This window comes from Dendrobium catenatum, unplaced genomic scaffold (assembly GCF_001605985.2).
Source record: "Dendrobium catenatum unplaced genomic scaffold, ASM160598v2 fragScaff_scaffold_853, whole genome shotgun sequence".
Lineage (NCBI taxonomy): Eukaryota > Viridiplantae > Streptophyta > Magnoliopsida > Asparagales > Orchidaceae > Dendrobium > Dendrobium catenatum.
Window position 1 is genome coordinate 2,326,061 of NW_021319315.1, and position 16,915 is coordinate 2,342,975.

At 35.8% G+C, this 16,915-nt stretch overlaps 2 protein-coding genes across 2 annotated transcripts in view; both read left to right on the forward strand.

Annotated features, from left to right (window-relative positions):
• The window catches only part of LOC110110355 (short-chain dehydrogenase RED1), a 15,439-nt gene extending 6,164 nt beyond the window's left edge, over nucleotides 1-9,275 (forward strand). The window contains exons 2-3 of the mRNA XM_020841777.2: nucleotides 6,507-6,666; nucleotides 8,782-9,275. Of these exons, the coding sequence (XP_020697436.1) occupies nucleotides 6,507-6,666; nucleotides 8,782-9,118 (497 nt within the window). The 3' untranslated portion in view covers nucleotides 9,119-9,275. The remainder of the gene's footprint in view (nucleotides 1-6,506; nucleotides 6,667-8,781) is intronic.
• A 3,902-nt stretch (nucleotides 9,276-13,177) lies between these two features.
• The window catches only part of LOC110110367, a 44,049-nt gene continuing 40,311 nt past the window's right edge, over nucleotides 13,178-16,915 (forward strand). Inside the window, exons 1-3 of the mRNA XM_020841797.2 lie at nucleotides 13,178-13,354; nucleotides 13,598-13,661; nucleotides 15,672-16,376. Of these exons, the coding sequence (XP_020697456.1) occupies nucleotides 13,344-13,354; nucleotides 13,598-13,661; nucleotides 15,672-16,376 (780 nt within the window). The 5' untranslated portion in view covers nucleotides 13,178-13,343. The remainder of the gene's footprint in view (nucleotides 13,355-13,597; nucleotides 13,662-15,671; nucleotides 16,377-16,915) is intronic.

Consider the following 16,915-nt stretch of genomic DNA (forward strand, 5'->3'; position numbering starts at 1 on the left):
TTGTTAAGTGTGGCAGAGATGAGGATGCTCAGGTGGGTGAGTGGCTTTACCCTTAGAGATAGGATACGAAATGAGCATATACGTGAAAAGGTTGGAGTAGCTCCAGTAGAAGATAAGATTAGAGAGAGTCGCCTTAGATGGTTTGGTCACATAAAAAGGCGGACTTCCGATGACCCGGTTAGGAGAGTTGAGGTATTAGATTTGACTTGTGTTAAGAAAGGTAGGGGTAGACCTAAAAAGACTTGGTTGGAAAATATTAGGAATGACCTTTCTTTATTAGATTTAAACGAGAATTTGACCTTTAATAGGACACAATGGAGAAAAAGGATTCATGTAGCCGACCCCACGTAGTGGGATAAAGGCTTGATGTTGTTGTTGTTGTTGTTGTATATTAATTGGATGTCAATTTGATTTTGAAATTCAAATTAATTCTAATTGATAGCCCCATTATTGGAAACTTTCCTTTCTTTCAAAATCTGAATTTTAATTCAGATTTTATTAAATCTTTGATTAGTAATGTGGGCCCCACTCTACTTATAACAAATAATCTCCTCCCTCTCTCTATGTGGCCGGCCCCCTCATTGGGCATAATCTCTCTTCTATCTCATTAATAGCCCCCTCATTAAGCCTCCCTAATTACCTCCCACAATTCCCTCTCATCCAATTTAATTCTTCCCATTAAATTTGAATTTAAATTCAAATTCATCCCGTCAATTACACTTAATTTGAAATTTAATTTCAGATTTTCATTCTCTCTCCCCAAATTGATTTGGGATTTAATTAATCTTGCCACCAAGGCAAGTAAATGGCATTTACGTTTCACATCAATCAATTTGTTTTGCTTGACCTTCAACATCAATTTTCTTATATTTGGTTAGTTCGGATTCCAAATTAAGTAAAGTGTGGTTGTTTGTGGTAGTTCTAATTAGTTTTGCCAAGCGTGTAACTATTGTACGCACACAGTTTGTGGTTGGTTGCAGAGGTGCTCTATTTAGAGGGAGGGAGACTAATGTAAAACATAATTGCATGGATGAATTGATTTAAGGAATTTGCACACGTAATATTTCTAGAACAAAGAATTATATCTTAATGTTGAATTTAAACGACGCAATAAAACACTAAGAGCGGTAAAACAAGCTTAGGCCGAATCACATGCATAAAAATTAAGATCAGAGAACAATCAAGTTAATTTAACATTGCATACATGATTGATTTTCAACCATAAATCCCAATGCTAACAATAAGACTAGTCACTACAAGGAAATCCCTCACTCAACTTATCTAGTTAAAAGGGTTTAGCGGAGAGTGACGAGAATCTTCATGAATTATTTATAAACCACAATTGAAAAGTGACTAAGAGATTTAAGGATTTGGGGGAGAGTTTACCCAAATAATCAGAGAATACGAAGGTTTCAGTTTGATCACCAAGGCACTGGATGAAGAGCAATCAGCAACGTCAAGGCTTGGACACATTTAGGAAGGTGATCATTGATTTCTTGAACAACAGGGCAGCAAGAATATGGCCACCAAACTGATTGGACAGCAACTGGAGATGTGCAGGCAGCAGCAATTGTTGGTTGAGAAACCCTTTTGGCCTTCGAAATACTTCCCATAGTAGTTCGAACAACAACTAAAGAGATGGGACAGCAGTTTGTCCAGTGAGAGGAGTCTTAGGCAGCAATACGGGCTTACTGGGGAAGCAGAGCATCAAGATTATGCTGCTGTAACTCATGGCAGCATCCAGGAATCGGATTCCCCTACAGGTAAGAGACATAGGGGGGGAAGAGGCTTGGGAAGGGGATGGCTATGGCTGCAGGGAAACAAAGTATTTCCATCCCAGAACTCTCCGTCAGGGCTGATTGGAATAATTCAAATCCAATAGGAATTGATTGGATTCAATTAAGGAGTTGATTGGAGTTCATTATGGGAAAGAAATAAAGAAGAGGAGGGAGTTTTGTTTTCAAAACCTGAAATTAATTTCAGGATTTGAATGAAATTGGGGGGGGGGGATAATTTGAAATTTGAATTCCAATTAATCTTGCAATTAATGGAGTAATGGGGGGAAGGGGGCCGACGGTTATGATCGGAGTTATGACGGATTTAATTGGTGCTTAGGTGACAAAGTGGAGAGAGGAGGGAGGGAGAGGGGGCCGGCCCTATATGGGTTGAACATTGTAATTAAGGTTAGGCTCCTTGTCTGTGATCCTTGTCATTTTTGTAGATTCGTTCACCAAGAATCAATCAACTGGGAGGCGACAAAGCAAATGAGGCAACAACTATTATCAAATTTTTTAATGCCTAAGCCAGGTTCAAACTTCGATTAGTTCACTTTTTAAGCAGCTAAAATTGAAGCAAAATTAATAAATCAACATGGTTTAGGTTTACTAAAAACCAAATTTAAAGTTTGATTTATGGGCTTGCCCAACTAATGCACATCCCTAGCAATTCCATTCCCATTAGATTCTTAAATCGCGCTGCTGAATCGTTTTGGTTTGCACGTGAGAAAATTTTCCTTTCAACTCTATTATGTAAATATCAAATCATGGATATCCTTTTCTGTCTATGTTGTTTGCAATTATAGCTATGTTCTACAAACAACAATATCATTAACAAGCTTTTATCCCACTACGTGGGGTACATGAATCCTTTTTTCTCCATTGTGTCATGTTAAGAGTCAAATTTTCATCTAAATTTAATAAAAAAAGGCCCTTTCTAATATTTTATAAACAAGTCTTTTTACGTGTGCCTTTGCCTTTCTTAGCATAAGCCAAAGCTAATACCTCTACTCTCCTAACCGGGCCATCTTTATATGACCAAACCATCTAAGGCGACTCTCTCTAATCTTATCTTCCGCTCGAGCTACTCCAACATTTTTACGTATATGCTCGTTTCGTATCTTGTCTCTAAGATTAAAGTCTCCACCTGAGCATCCTCATCTCTGCAACCCTTACTTAATATTAGCTTCTCTTTTAATGGACAACATTCTGCAAAATGAATGTCTTATCGGAAAGAGTTGTTTTTTTAGTTGCAGGGAATGTTGACTTTTGTGCTACAAATTGAACAATTTAAGTGCATTATACCTTTTGTCAGAGCTTGGGCGCTGTTATGGAGAAATGTACCCGGAATAACACAGCACTATGGAACTTTTCCACCATTAAACCAACATTTTTTGTTGGGAAGAAGTCATTTTCATGGGATGGTGATAAATTGAGCTAGTAATTTTTTATTTGTAGATTTCACGTGCAAAACTGGACTACCATGATTTCTTGTCATCTTCTACAGAACTTGAATTGAAAGTGCATGCCTTGTATCTCCAACCTGGAAACTTTAATTTGAATGGAGTTATTTCTTTTGCTTTGTGGTGGTAAATTCTCAACATTTTGTAGTACCATGTTCCTCATTTTAGTTAGGATGTCAATGATTATTACATTTTTTGCATGTAAGAATAAGTTTTTTTTTGCTGTCTACTGTTGATTGTTTTCAAAGTTCAGGGAGTCAATAAATCAAAGATGCATAGGCTGCAAATTCTTTGTTATCATTGGCAAATTAGTAACTCATAGGTTTGGACCTATTCTTGCTTACATGAAGAACCTCTAGGATATCAGCTTTGTGAACGATTTAAATCAGTCATCAATCATAAACCTATATCTCTAACTTTCTTTGTTGAAGGTATTTACTCATACTCATTCGCTTCAATAAGTCGGTTTGAGTAGTGATTGAGGTGTCTAGCAATCAGTAAGCTCTGGATGAATGTCGGAGTTCCACCTGTGATGTTGTCTTAGGTTTTAGGGTTTCATCATGAAAATATATGACGTGATGCATAAAATCATTATCCCCAACTTTTAATATGAAACTAAGAATAATGTAAAATTTAATATAATTGATAATCAACTATCGTCTATTAAAAAATCACTTAAAAATTTAGAAAACTAATAAAATCATACGATTGATTGGAACTCACACTACAACAACAACATCAAGCCTTTATCCCACTACGTGTGGTCGGCTACATGAATCCTTTTTCTCCATTGTGTCCTATTAAAAGTCAAATAAAAAAAAAAATCATAGTTAAGCAAGTAAAAAAACAAGCAAACTAAGAATTGCAACAACAACATGGAACTCACACTAAATAAAAAAAAAATCAGATTGTGCCTTATTCACAATAATCAGTTAAGCAAGCAAACTAATAAAATAATGTGAAAATAAAAAGAGAAAAATGTAATCATCAAATAATAAATTTAAGTCTTATATTGGTACAAAAAGATTATTTTCTTTGAAATTGAAAAACTATATAAAATCATAGTTTAATATAAAATATATTTATTTTAACATATCTTTGAGTCTCGGATTTATAATCAAAAGTCTTCCCAAAATTTCAATAGAAAAGATTAACAAATAAAATCTACTGCCACCTCCTGAAGATATAAGAATTGCAAAATTCCTGTAAAAAAAGTTAATGTTGTAGTCACTTGAATGATGATCATGTTGGGGAAGTAAAACATGCAATGAACACAAACCTGAAAGAGAAAATATAGCGGAAAGAAAGAACATCAGGATTTAACGTAGAAAAGTTCGAAATCGTGAAAAACTGCAAAGCCACACCAAGAAATTTTAATGAAAATTTGGGAGATATAGTGCATATCTCTTTTCTCTCTCGCTCGCTCTGTATATATTTTCTCTTGCACCGTTCTCTATGAACAAACAAAGAGAAAACATATAAAAACCACCAAGAGATGCAAATGAAAAACAAGAAACAAAACTGCCCAGCCCGTCTCTTACATTGCGTCGCCAAATTTGGATATCAATTCCTCTGTATCTGTTTCCAAGAAAACTATACAGCTCTGTAGCATTGTATGGTTATATGGAAAAAGAATTTTCATGTGCAAAGCATCCGAACTCAAGCAGGGGGAGGACCCCCAACAACCCCTCAATGAGCTCGGCTGATGGAATTGAGATCCTAGGTAGCATTACAACTCGATTGATCGACATAATCAAATTCCACACAAAAATAACATATCACATAAGTTATTCTTGCAAGTCTTGCAAGATTGCGGAAGACCCTCAATCATGACTCAGCTGCCGCTCAAATAAGGATTAGGTGAGGCTAGTAGGCTCAAAATGCATGGCATGGTTCATAGGCACGAGAAGCGCTAAAGCCGCAAGTAGTAGAGAATCGACCTTTGTAGAGACCTAAATCATTATAGAATTCAAACTACGTAGGATTAGCTAATTCTAGTAATAGTGAATGGAATCAAACCTACGGTGGAATTCAGAAAATTAGAGAACATAATAAGTTCTTACAAGAAACATCAAAAGTACGATTCAAAGAAGAAAATTAAATAGAAAATGTCTAAAAACAGAGAAAACTACTATAGAAAAATCAACACTTAGATGGTCAAGTTGCTCATTTCATCACACACAACCTGTGTTTCCCAGGAGTTAAACTTTGAAATTAGCATAAAATTGGTAGCATGAATGCTAAATTTATTTTAGTTGAATAATATTAAGAATATATGCTCTTGTATTGAAATACTGTGCTGCGATAGAAAATAAGCATGTTGTTGCCTTGATTAGAGTTTTAATTATTTTCCACATAACGAAAATCAAATTGACTTGCTTTTATAATATCAAGAAAGATTATGCCAATTGTAAAGATTTATATGAAATTAGGATATATTAAATATTGAATTACCCATGCTCAATGAAAATTCATGATTAAAGTTGACTTTCTTCTTAAGAAAACTTGTTTATACATTTCTTATTCATTTATAAGAGATGATCTTATTCTTGAATTATATGATGATGCTATTGTGCAATTTTGGTTGTGATAAAGCTAAAGTTATGACATAGAATAATATTATTAAGTTTTCTAATTTTAGTAGTGGGGCCTAGAACTCAATTAAATATTGCTTTGGGAGGGAACAATTCAATTAAATATTGCTTTGTGTGGGAACGACTCAATTAAATATTGCTTTGTGTGAGAACAACTCAATTAAATATTGCTTTGGTAGGAAAAATTTGAATTAAGGGTTGTTTAGGAATTTTTGTAATCTTATTTGCTTTAAATAGTTTCTCTTGTAAGGGTTAGTATTTTATCTTGAATTTGGCTGAAAGTTGAGATCTCTGAGGTTTATGTTTTTTTTTGGCTCTAGCGGTGTCTAGAGATTTGGGAGAGTGCTCCTCCTCTTGAATAGATGATCAATTGTATCTTCCTTTATTTCTTCCGTTAGTTTGATTTCTTCAATAAAAATTATTATTTTGTTGATTTTTCAAAGGATTTGTGGAGCATTTTGCTATTTTTCGTCTCTATTGATAGGATTTACTTGAAATCTTCAAGTGTTTCCTATCAGGTTCATCTATAACTCGTGATTTAATATGTTTATTGCGGCACACAAATTGGTTAACTTAAAAAGAGAACAAAGTTCTATAAGAAACATGTTAATATTATAAAATCATAGCTATATTATGGTATTGATTGATTATTTCACACTTTTTTGGATTGGCAGGCCCTTTGAAATTAATTAAAGCTGTAGTACCACATATGATATCTAGGAGAAAGGGAAAGATTGTAAATGTGGGCAGTGTAGCTTCTTTGGCTCCAGGTCCTTGGGCAGGTGCTTATACTACATCCAAAGCTGCTCTTCATGCTCTAACTGACACCCTCAGGTTGGTTGGCCTTTATTGTTTTTCTTTATATTTTCCTAAACTATGATTCCAGACTTGAATTCTCAATCCGATTCTTGCATCTGCTGTGGTCCTTTCAACAGTGAAATTTAATTATGTTTTTAATTGTTAATTGCATGACTTAATAAACATGATATGTTGGAACTTAGGAGATGTTCTTGAGAGCTTCTTGAGCTCTTATTGCAAAAGAGAGAGGGAAAGGGAGGAGAGGCAATACACAACAATTTGGAGGAAATAAAACTAAGCTGTATTCAGATTTTTTCCCAAATTATACATCACCCTATACACTCTATTTATAGAGATTTACATGAATAAGATGTCACCTATTGCAATCTCTACATTGGTCCAAGTTTCACAATCAAATAACCATCTTTGCACCTATTGCAATCTGACTGACTTCCAGTTCTAACTCAATGAGCAATCCCTCCGATCCAAGCCCAATCCCGCTTGCGAACGGCCTCCATCGCACGTTCCAATCCACGGCTCCAGCTTGCGCTCCAACACCAATTTGTCAGTCTTCTTCGGACACACTTGCGGGCTCCAACCTGCGACCTCATACTGTACTTGTCCGATTCGGAGTCCGTGACAGGTTCTTGATTTGATCCACTGCTTCGACACACAACAACCAAAAGACCCTCCTCGCCGATCAACCTGCAATCTGACTTGAAAACTCCACCTCAAACTCAAAGATCTGAACAGATCTTGAATCTTCGACCTCCGATCTGATGCCACTGAAAGACAAGGCTACTGTAAGAGTGCAAAGTCCTTCATTACATCGACCTCAAACGGGGAAAAACAAAAATAGCAGCACTAGGGAAAGAAATCAGCGAACCCCTGACATCACAGCCCACCGCATCCTCGCAAACACCTGTATGTCCACCACCCCTTCTTTAGATTATGTTCCTACTCCTGTCGGGTACAGTCCATCAGTGGCCTCTTACTATCAATTGGAACAACATGACCAAATCCCATGCAATATGAAATTTTCATAATCCCATCAGGCGGTCTTACGTCTTGAGAATCTAGTGGCGATGCTCCCTGCAGACAAGCTCTTCACGGATGAAAATTGGTACCTCTCCACCTAGCAACGTTGTGCCCATTCTGCTAATGATCCCAAGTCTAGGTACACTGCCCTTTGCCTTGCCCTCAGCCCCCTCGCTCAAACAGCGTACCCTGCCAAGATCCCGCAAGGCAGGCTTCACCGCACCCCACGCGAACCTCTAACCACATGGCCTTCACCCGTGCTAACCCGGTGCCCTGCCGCGTGCCCGCGTGACTCGTGCACACCGCCCTCCACACGCCTGTCCGCGCCCGACTCGGCGAACTAGTCTCCACCCGAAAGGTTTGCGGAACAACAAACCTCCTGACTCCTTCCAAGCCACACAACATGTCCGCCTCTGTCAGCCTTTCTGTCTTTCTTGCGATTGAACAGCCCCTTCAGCTGCCGATTCTAATTCAATAACATTTTCCTCCATAGAGATCGCCTCAACGAGGCTCTGATACCTAATGTTAGAACTAGGAGAAAGATTCTTGAGCGCTCATCTTGAGCTCTTCTTGCAAGAGAGAGAGAGGGAGAGGGAGGAGAGGGAATACATACAATTTGGAGGAAATAAAATTAAGCTTTATTCAGATTTTTTTCCAAATTGATACATCTCATACAATGTATTTATAGGCATTTACATGTGATGTGTTGTGTATGTGAAACATCCTTAAAAAAAAAAAACTAGGCCAACATCTCACATGATAAAGAGCCTGAAAAAAATATCAGGAATCAGCTAAAAATGGATGCATCTGCCATAGTTTCCTCAATCATTCAATCTTAGTATGTCATTAGTAATCGAAGTCATTTATTAATTTAAACTGAAAGTTCTTACTTACCATATCTAAGTTTTTTCTGCATCCATTATCATGATTACTTCATACTCAACTACTCATCAAGGCAAGTATCTTTTCCTTAGTTTTACTCAGCTTAAGATTTAAAATCAACGCCCCAACCTTCAAAGGCTTGAATGAGAAAATTTTTACTAGCCATAATTACAATAATGTCTTTTTCTGTTGATTAGATGGGATACAGCTTTATTTTTGCTATTTTGACAGACTAGAATTCAGGCCATTTGGCATACGTGTTATAACTTTGGTACCAGGAGCTATTAGATCAAACATTGGAAATTCTTCTTTGTCATCCTATGAAAGCATGCCAGAGTGGAAGTTCTACAAACCATTTGAGAAGGCTATTAAGGCACGGGCTGATTTCTCTCAAACCGTCCGGTCAACTCCAGCTAATGAGTTTGCAAAGAAGGCGGTGGCAGGTATATTGAAGAAGAATCCCCCTGCCTGGATCTCTTATGGGCATTTGTGTACTGTTGTTGCAATCCTATATTATCTTCCATTATTTATTAGGGATTACCTTTTAAGGCTAGCAATGAAGTCCTAAGAAGCTTCTGCGTGTGTTTTGGTTATTGTCCAAATATTTATGTTTTATATGCTTAAATAATGTGGATATCCCTCTTGCTTGCATTATCAGCAATGAAATATCAAGCATTGTACCTTGCATTGGTTATTTATGAGTTTTATATGTTTTGATGTGGGTATTCTTGTTGTTTAATAATTTTGTTTTATATGTTTTAATGCAGATATTCCTTCATATTTGCAATTTTTAAAATCATTGGCAAAGCTACAAAAGCTTGAAAATAATTTGATTTTTTTTTTTGCTGCTTTCTGAAAAATATGTCAAAGATAGAATGCATAAGGTGATAGAAAATTACCTCTCAAACTTAAGAAAAATTTCTATAACAATGATGTTGAGACTTGCAATGCTTTATGGAGCAGAATGTTGGCCATCAAAAGAGAAGCACAAAATTAAGATAAAGTTTTCAGAGAAGAGGATGCTCAGATTGATGAGTGGCTTCACTCTTAGAGACAAAATGTGAAATGAATATATACGTGAAAAGTTTAGAGTAGTTCTAGTGGTAGATATGATTAGAGGGAGTCGCCTTAGATCGTTTGGTTATATAGAACATTTGCCTTTTGATGACTCTGTTAGTACAAAAATGTATTAGATTTTGTTTATGTTAAGGAAGGTAGAGGTAGATCTAAAAAGACTTGGTTAGAAAGTATTATAAATGATTTTTTTATTAAATTTAAATGAAAATTTGAATTTTAGCAAGACAATGGAGAAAAATGCCAGAGACAAAGGTGATGGGGTACATAAGAAAGACAATATTGCTATTGTTTGACATTGTTGCACTTTTGTATGTAAATGTTAATTTTGGCTCTTTCATGGACGTTACAATCACAAAGATGCAACGCAACAATATGAAAAACACAAAATGCAGTATCAATAATGGTTGTTTGTGGTGGCAGACAGACATCCAATAATGATGTAGATGTTAGTTTAAAATATTGCCTCGTTTTAGACGGCTTGATTTCGCCTTTTCAGTTTTGAAATGGCTAAAATTTTTTTTAGTTGTTTGTATGTGCCACTTTTACGTAAATACTTTTTAGATAATTGTATTTTTGTACTGCTTTCAAAAACTTTTTGATATTAACTTCTTCGTTCTAACTCTGTTCTCTCAAACAATTGTTTTAAAACTATATTTTAGAAAAGGTACAGAATAACCAAATGAAGACTATAATGTTAAAAGCAATTAACATCATCAAAGTAAACCTAATTAATAAGGGATTGGGCATATGCCGACAAATATTGATAGCATAGAAGAATGATGGATTCTTGCTTTTATTTATTATTGTTCAAGAAGATTTTGAGCATCTTTCTTTTCAAGAGTTTAGACATTCTTTCATTTAGCAAATATTTTGAATGATTTATTCGCAAAAATTCAACATTGAGAGCCCTCAAATCCCTGAACAAAAAGGTAAAATGTCTTCGACGGGCATATTCTAATCTTGTGTTTCAGGCAAAATTTTTCTGTCATATTTGCTTACATTTAATTAGATGGGGATATTCTTTGACAGCATCATAGACTATTTCAGCTTCTTGTCCTATGGCTGGCTTTCTTTTAAATTTTTTTTTTTTTTTTGAAGTGGTGCTTTATGCGTTGTCCTGCAGTATAAACAATCATATTTGGATACTACCATCTGCCCTAGGAGCAATTATTAGGTCCTTTCACTGGATGTAGAGGAAGGTTCGGTTTTAGGCAAAAATAGGTCAAAAAGTGCAAATACCGAGTTTTTCAAAAAACTCGGTATTTTTTCAAAAAAACTCGGTATTTGCACTTTTTTAGGCAAAACCGAACCTTCCTCTAGGTCCTTGCACCGGACCAAATAAAAGTTCCTGCCCTAGGCTGAAGATGATCTCTAAGCCAACTCTTAAAGCGTGAGTATGATACTTATCTGAAAATTCATACGAAATCCAAGTTTGGCAAATTTAGGCTTTATTTGGGAGAGGTTTCTTGATTCTAAAATTATTTTTTAGTATAAAAATGTTTCGAATTAAAAATTTTTATACTAGCAAGTTATTTTAAAAGCAAGAAGAAATCTACCCCAAATAAACTTTAAAGTCCACATGAATGACATAAAAATAATTTAATTTGAGTATAAATAAACTCAAATCAAATACTTAAAATACAATTAATATTTTTATAATATTAATTAAATGATTAAGCAATTTTAAAATCTTGCTTGCTTTTAGTCAAGATGAACTCTCTTTAATGAGATGAATCAAAACAGCTCAAAATCACTTTTTTTTTCATACACCTATACAGTGTTTGTTGCACTGTTGTTACGTCATGGAATATTCGTGGCGGAAGGTTAACATCTTAGTTTTATACGAATATCCAGCACATAATCAGATAAGAGAGATAGTGTAGCTTTCATAAGAGACATCAGAATTTTTTACGTGGAATACCCTTAAAAAGGGGAAAAAATCACTGGGACTTGCCCAATTTGAATGAATCAACTATTGTTTGTAATTAATTACAAGGGGAATGTCGTGGTTTGACGTAGCAAATATACATCATACATAGTGCATTACATGGTGAAAATTGGAAGAATCAGAATTGATATGTTCGTTTGGTCGGCAATACCATAGTCGACTGGCGACAGAGGTTGGAAAGATCGTATTTGGGTAACGGTGGTCGAAAGAACCGTAGTCGGCATGACGACGGAGGTCAGAAAGACCATTGTTAGGCGATGAAGGTCGAAAGGACCGTAGTCAGCAGACGATGAATGTCGAAAAAATCGTAGTCGAGTGACAGTGGTCCGAAGGACCGTAGTTGACGAGCGACGAAGGTTGGAAAGACTATTGTTTATCGACGGATGTTAGAAGGATCATAGTCAGCAGACGACGAAGTTCAAAAATACTGTTGTTATGAGACATAGTTCAGAAGGACCATAGTCGGCAGTCGACGAAGGTCAGAAAGATTATAGTCGAGTGACGGTGGTTGGAAGGATAGTAGTCGGCAGGTGACGAAGGTCGAAAAGATCGTTGTCAGGCGATGAAAGTCGAAAGGATCGTAGTCGGAGGGCGACGAAGGTCGGAAGGACCATAATCAGAGGGCGACGGAGGTTGGAAAGACTGTTGCCTGACAATGAAGGTCAAAAGGATAGTAATTGATGGGAGACAAATGTCAGAAAGACCATAGTCGAGTGACTGTGATTGTAAGGACTGTAGTCGTCGGGCAATGGAAGTCGTAAAGACTATTGTGGAGTGAAAGTTCAATAATAATTGGAAGCTGAGTGGAAGTCTGGTGTCACTCGGCGGCCGGGTTAAAGTCTGACGACAGTTGGTTTATGAATTGGCCACCAAACATATATCCCATAAATTCTAAAAGGTTAATTAGTTTATTCAAATGTATCCCAAAATCAAGTGCAAGTATATGAACATATATCCTTACGTGAGCAATTGTGACTAGCTCAATGTATAGCCATAGTTTTAATTTGTTGGTTTATGAATTGGCTTAAAGGCTCTCATTTGCCGAGCTTGAGTTTGACTCGAGTAAAAGATATGTGGTTCGAGCTCAACTCAAGTGCTTGGATAAAAAGGTCAAAATTGGCTTATTTTTGAAGCACAAATTCTTATTTTGAATTTAGACAAAGAATGATTAGTTTGGCTAATATAATGGAGTTGGCTGGATAAACCGATGAGCAAAGCCGGATTAAGCTTGAGCATGAGCTCAAACTCATATAATAGATAAGCTAAATTTTACATTTTAATTTGTAGCTGGATATGTGTAGGCTCACGAGAAGACAGACTCAATTTAAGATAATTTTTTTAAAGTAAATTTTTACTAAAAAATTCCGGAGACTTTATTCATGATAATTTTTTTATCACGATTTTTTTTCTATTTTTATTTTTATACTAAAAATTATTTTAGAAAATAGAAAGAAAAAACCATCCAAAAGCTTTTTAGGGCTCACTTACATCCCTAGGCCCACATGCGTCAAAGGTCTAGCCCAAGCGCCAAACCGAAGCCGCAGGTCCATTGGCCCGATCCATGGAATCTGAATTTTAACGAAGCCTTCTTTATATTCCCCTAGAAGGTTAGAATAACTTCTATTCGAACCGACTCAGGAGGCCGCGAGAGACTCCGACTCCGACTCCGGTAGAGTTTGTTGGAGGAGGAGGGATCGAGCAACGAAAGTAAGAGGCAGGAAAAGTTTTCTTCGTTATTCTTTTCGGAGTCAGTGGATCGTTTGCCGCAATGATTCGAAGGTTTTCAACACCCCTTTGTAACTTTCCCTTTATCGACTTTCTTTGGGAACAACTTCATCTTTCTTTTTTCCTTCTCATCGGCCATTTTATTTAAACCTGTTCTACGATTTTCTTTAAAGGTTTTTCAGAGTTGGTTCTGTATCTGGCAGCTTCGTTATCGAAAATTTTGGATTACGATCAGATATTTTAGACATGATTTTTATGTTTCCCATTTTTGTTTATCTTGAATTAAATTTCCTGCAGGTGCATTTGGAGGCTTTCGTCCGGTCAAGCTCTTGGGAGGCGGCACAGAGCAGGCCTGGGGCAGGCATTTCTTTTTCCCTTATAGATTCATCTACTGCATTTACCAGTTTGTTTTTCTTTAAACTCCTCATTTTGTTGAGGAAAGAAGTGGTTGCAAGTACTTTCCTGGAACGGTGGTTAAATGTATTTGGTAGGAGAAGTTATTATAAGCTGTGGTTAGAAAATTTTTTCTTTCTTGATATAATGGAGAAGAATGAAGTCCGGATTTCAGAACCAGTTCTTGACGAGTTATAATAGTAGAGCGGACACTTGTCTAGTTGCAATAGTTTCTTGCAGTATTTTCACGATGACCACCATTGTTTGTATTATAGGCAGATCATAAAGCTTGAGAGCTGACATAAACAAGCAACCAGTTTTATGACTAAATAGTTATTTGGCTAGAATTAGTGAATTACTATTGATTATCTTTGTTCTATTTTAGTGAACCTGGAATCAGCAAAAAAGATGATAGAGGATATTGCATCAAATTGATCTATAGGTTCATGGACTTGTTATTTGACAGGGAAGGATATAGGGATGTACATACTGATTTTACTAGTAGAATTTTATTTTATTGTTTAAATTGTAGGGTTTCTTAGTGTGTATGGCAATATGCTAAAATCATAGTGGACAAAAGGTTATATAAAGACAGCTATAAGTCCACTTTTTTCATCTTTCTGGAGATGCTTCTATGTATTCGTTGGAGACAGCTTCTTATGCGAGGCCTTTTGCTACAACTAAAAGCAGTCAAAATTATTTTTTAGACTATTCAATGAAGAATAATTAATTCAATTATTTAAAAAAGCTATTTATCTTATCATCTTTCTTGAACTAATTTGGTTCTAAGTTAGTGAAAGCTATAAATTTGGAATTGGAATTTCCCAGGCGACTTATTATTTATAAAGCAATGCAAATTCGCACTGTATACTTTATTTATAAATGTTTCGAGACACAAAATTACAGGCCTAACAGTAAATTGAGTCCAAATAAAAGTGATATGAAATTCATAATTATTGACTTTTTTTGAAGGGAGGAATAAGCTTAAAGGATTTTAAAGTTAGTTTTTTAATTTGGATTTTTGAAATCCATGAAATGAAAGTGTTGGGACATGCTTAATATTATTAAGTGTTGGCACTAAACTTATATGGGTCAATATTTAACACAAACAAAAAGAACCACAAACAAAAAGAACACGACTTATCATTCAGTTTAGTTGAGGACTAACTGAATGATCAACAATTGCTTATTTACCAGAGGGAAACTTTTAAAGTTAGCCATAGCATTTGATAGCTATCATACTTTGTCAAACTACTGACATCAACCCTTCTCAAATCCCTATTGGCAAGAAGCCCTATGCACTTCCCTGCATGTTTACAGGTTAGTAGTCGAAAACTACTGCTCTGTTTTATATTCTTATCCTAATAAAAAGAGGCGCACTTTGTTCGTGAGGTAAATGATGACTGCAATGTGTTTTAGTTGACAAGCCGTTTCCAGGAAACCTATGTCTTTCTTATCACTATAGGGCAACCTAACTGTTACACGTAGATGCTCCCTCTCTAGATGTTTCTTCATGGACCTGTAAGAAGTTTGTCATTCATAATTCCTTCTTTTTACTGTTTATTCTTCTACTTGAGTCATATGTAACCCAGAAGTTGCCTTGAAGCATTGATATTATTGCAAAAACTAATAATTAGTTCTTTGAGAAGAGATTGATATGCCAAACTCATGGATCATGGCCCATGAAATCCAAATTATCTATTTTATTATAACATTTAATGTTTACAATAAAAATAAATTAGAAATATTATGCTCTCTTGTATTTATAAAAGCCTATCAATAACTAATCAGTCTGCCTTTTTTCTAGGAGAATTAAATGGAATGTTTTATTTCTTAATTATGTCAAGTATTCAAAATCTTATCTTACATCCGGTTTTCTTGATTGTTGAACATATATCTACCTTTCTTAATAAATTTACCTGCTTATAGATCACGTGGACATGGATTAACTTTTTTTTTTTTTAATTCTTTTAAATAGCCTCCTTTTTCCCTTTCTTCGAGACATGAATTTTCAAGTTCATCTCCAAAAAAAGCAAACCAGAAGCCTGCTCCTGAAGATGACACTTCTAGATCATCAAATAATGCACCCAAACTCATCCTAGGCAGTGTAGTTGTTGGAGCTGCAGTGATAGCTGCATATCAAACTGGCTACGTTAAACTTCAAGTTAAGGATGATAATTCTTTTCTTAGAACTAGCAACCTAGACACTGTCAAAGCGACTACGGATTCTAAGCTTCCAGCTGACAAAGAAATCCTGCATTCAGCTGACAAAGAAATCTTTCGAAGCAGCGAAATCACAAGCCAAGTGAAACCAAATGCAGAAAATGTCGAACCAAGTGAAACCAATAATGGTGGTGACTTTAGGGTCAATACTGGAATTCCAGAAACAGTACCCATAAAGGAGGAATCAGCCCCTTACAGAGAAGAGGAGATATCAATTTCTGTTGAGAATGCTACAGCAGCTCCTGTGGAGAAAGCATTGAGTTCTGAAGAGCCATCTAAAGAATTATTAAACAAGGATAGAAGCATAACATTTATTAACTCCAACCAAGAAGAAAGTAGGACAACTGAGGGTTCCATGGAACAGATGGAAGATTTAGTTGATAGATCACTTCATCATTTAAAAGATGCTGACGCAAAGGTTTCTGATTTTTATCAAGATACCTCGACCAAAGTGCAGAAGGTATAATAATTTTGAGTTATTCAATTGAAAATTTCTTGTCCTTATCTATTCTGCTTGTTGATATATGCTTGTTCTTTTGTTTTTGTACCATTACATTATTTCATTTATTAGTTTAGCAGAAACGATTCTTTGGGAAAAAGAAAGATTGGCACCTAAAGTTAATTATATTGTGGCTGCATGCATCTGTACCATTCCAGAACTCTATTTGCAAATTCATTTCGTTCCTTCTAGGACTTGCAAAACTTGCCTCCAGTAAAAAACCTAAGCAAAGGAACAACCTGTTTGTGCTCCTTGAACTTGGTAAAGTCTGACAAGGCTGTTTCTTTAGCACGTGTTTTTTTTTTTAATCCTGAACTAAGTGTCGAAAGCTGCAGGCTAAGTTTCAGAATCTTTTAGTTTGCTATTTTGTTGTTGTTTGACATGTTCTGTTTTTAGTTGCTATATTACCGTGCCAATAAACCATTGGTATTGACGTGAAAATTCCAGTGCAGCATTTCTGATGGCTCAGAATCTACTCTAAGATTGGACTGAGATGTGAT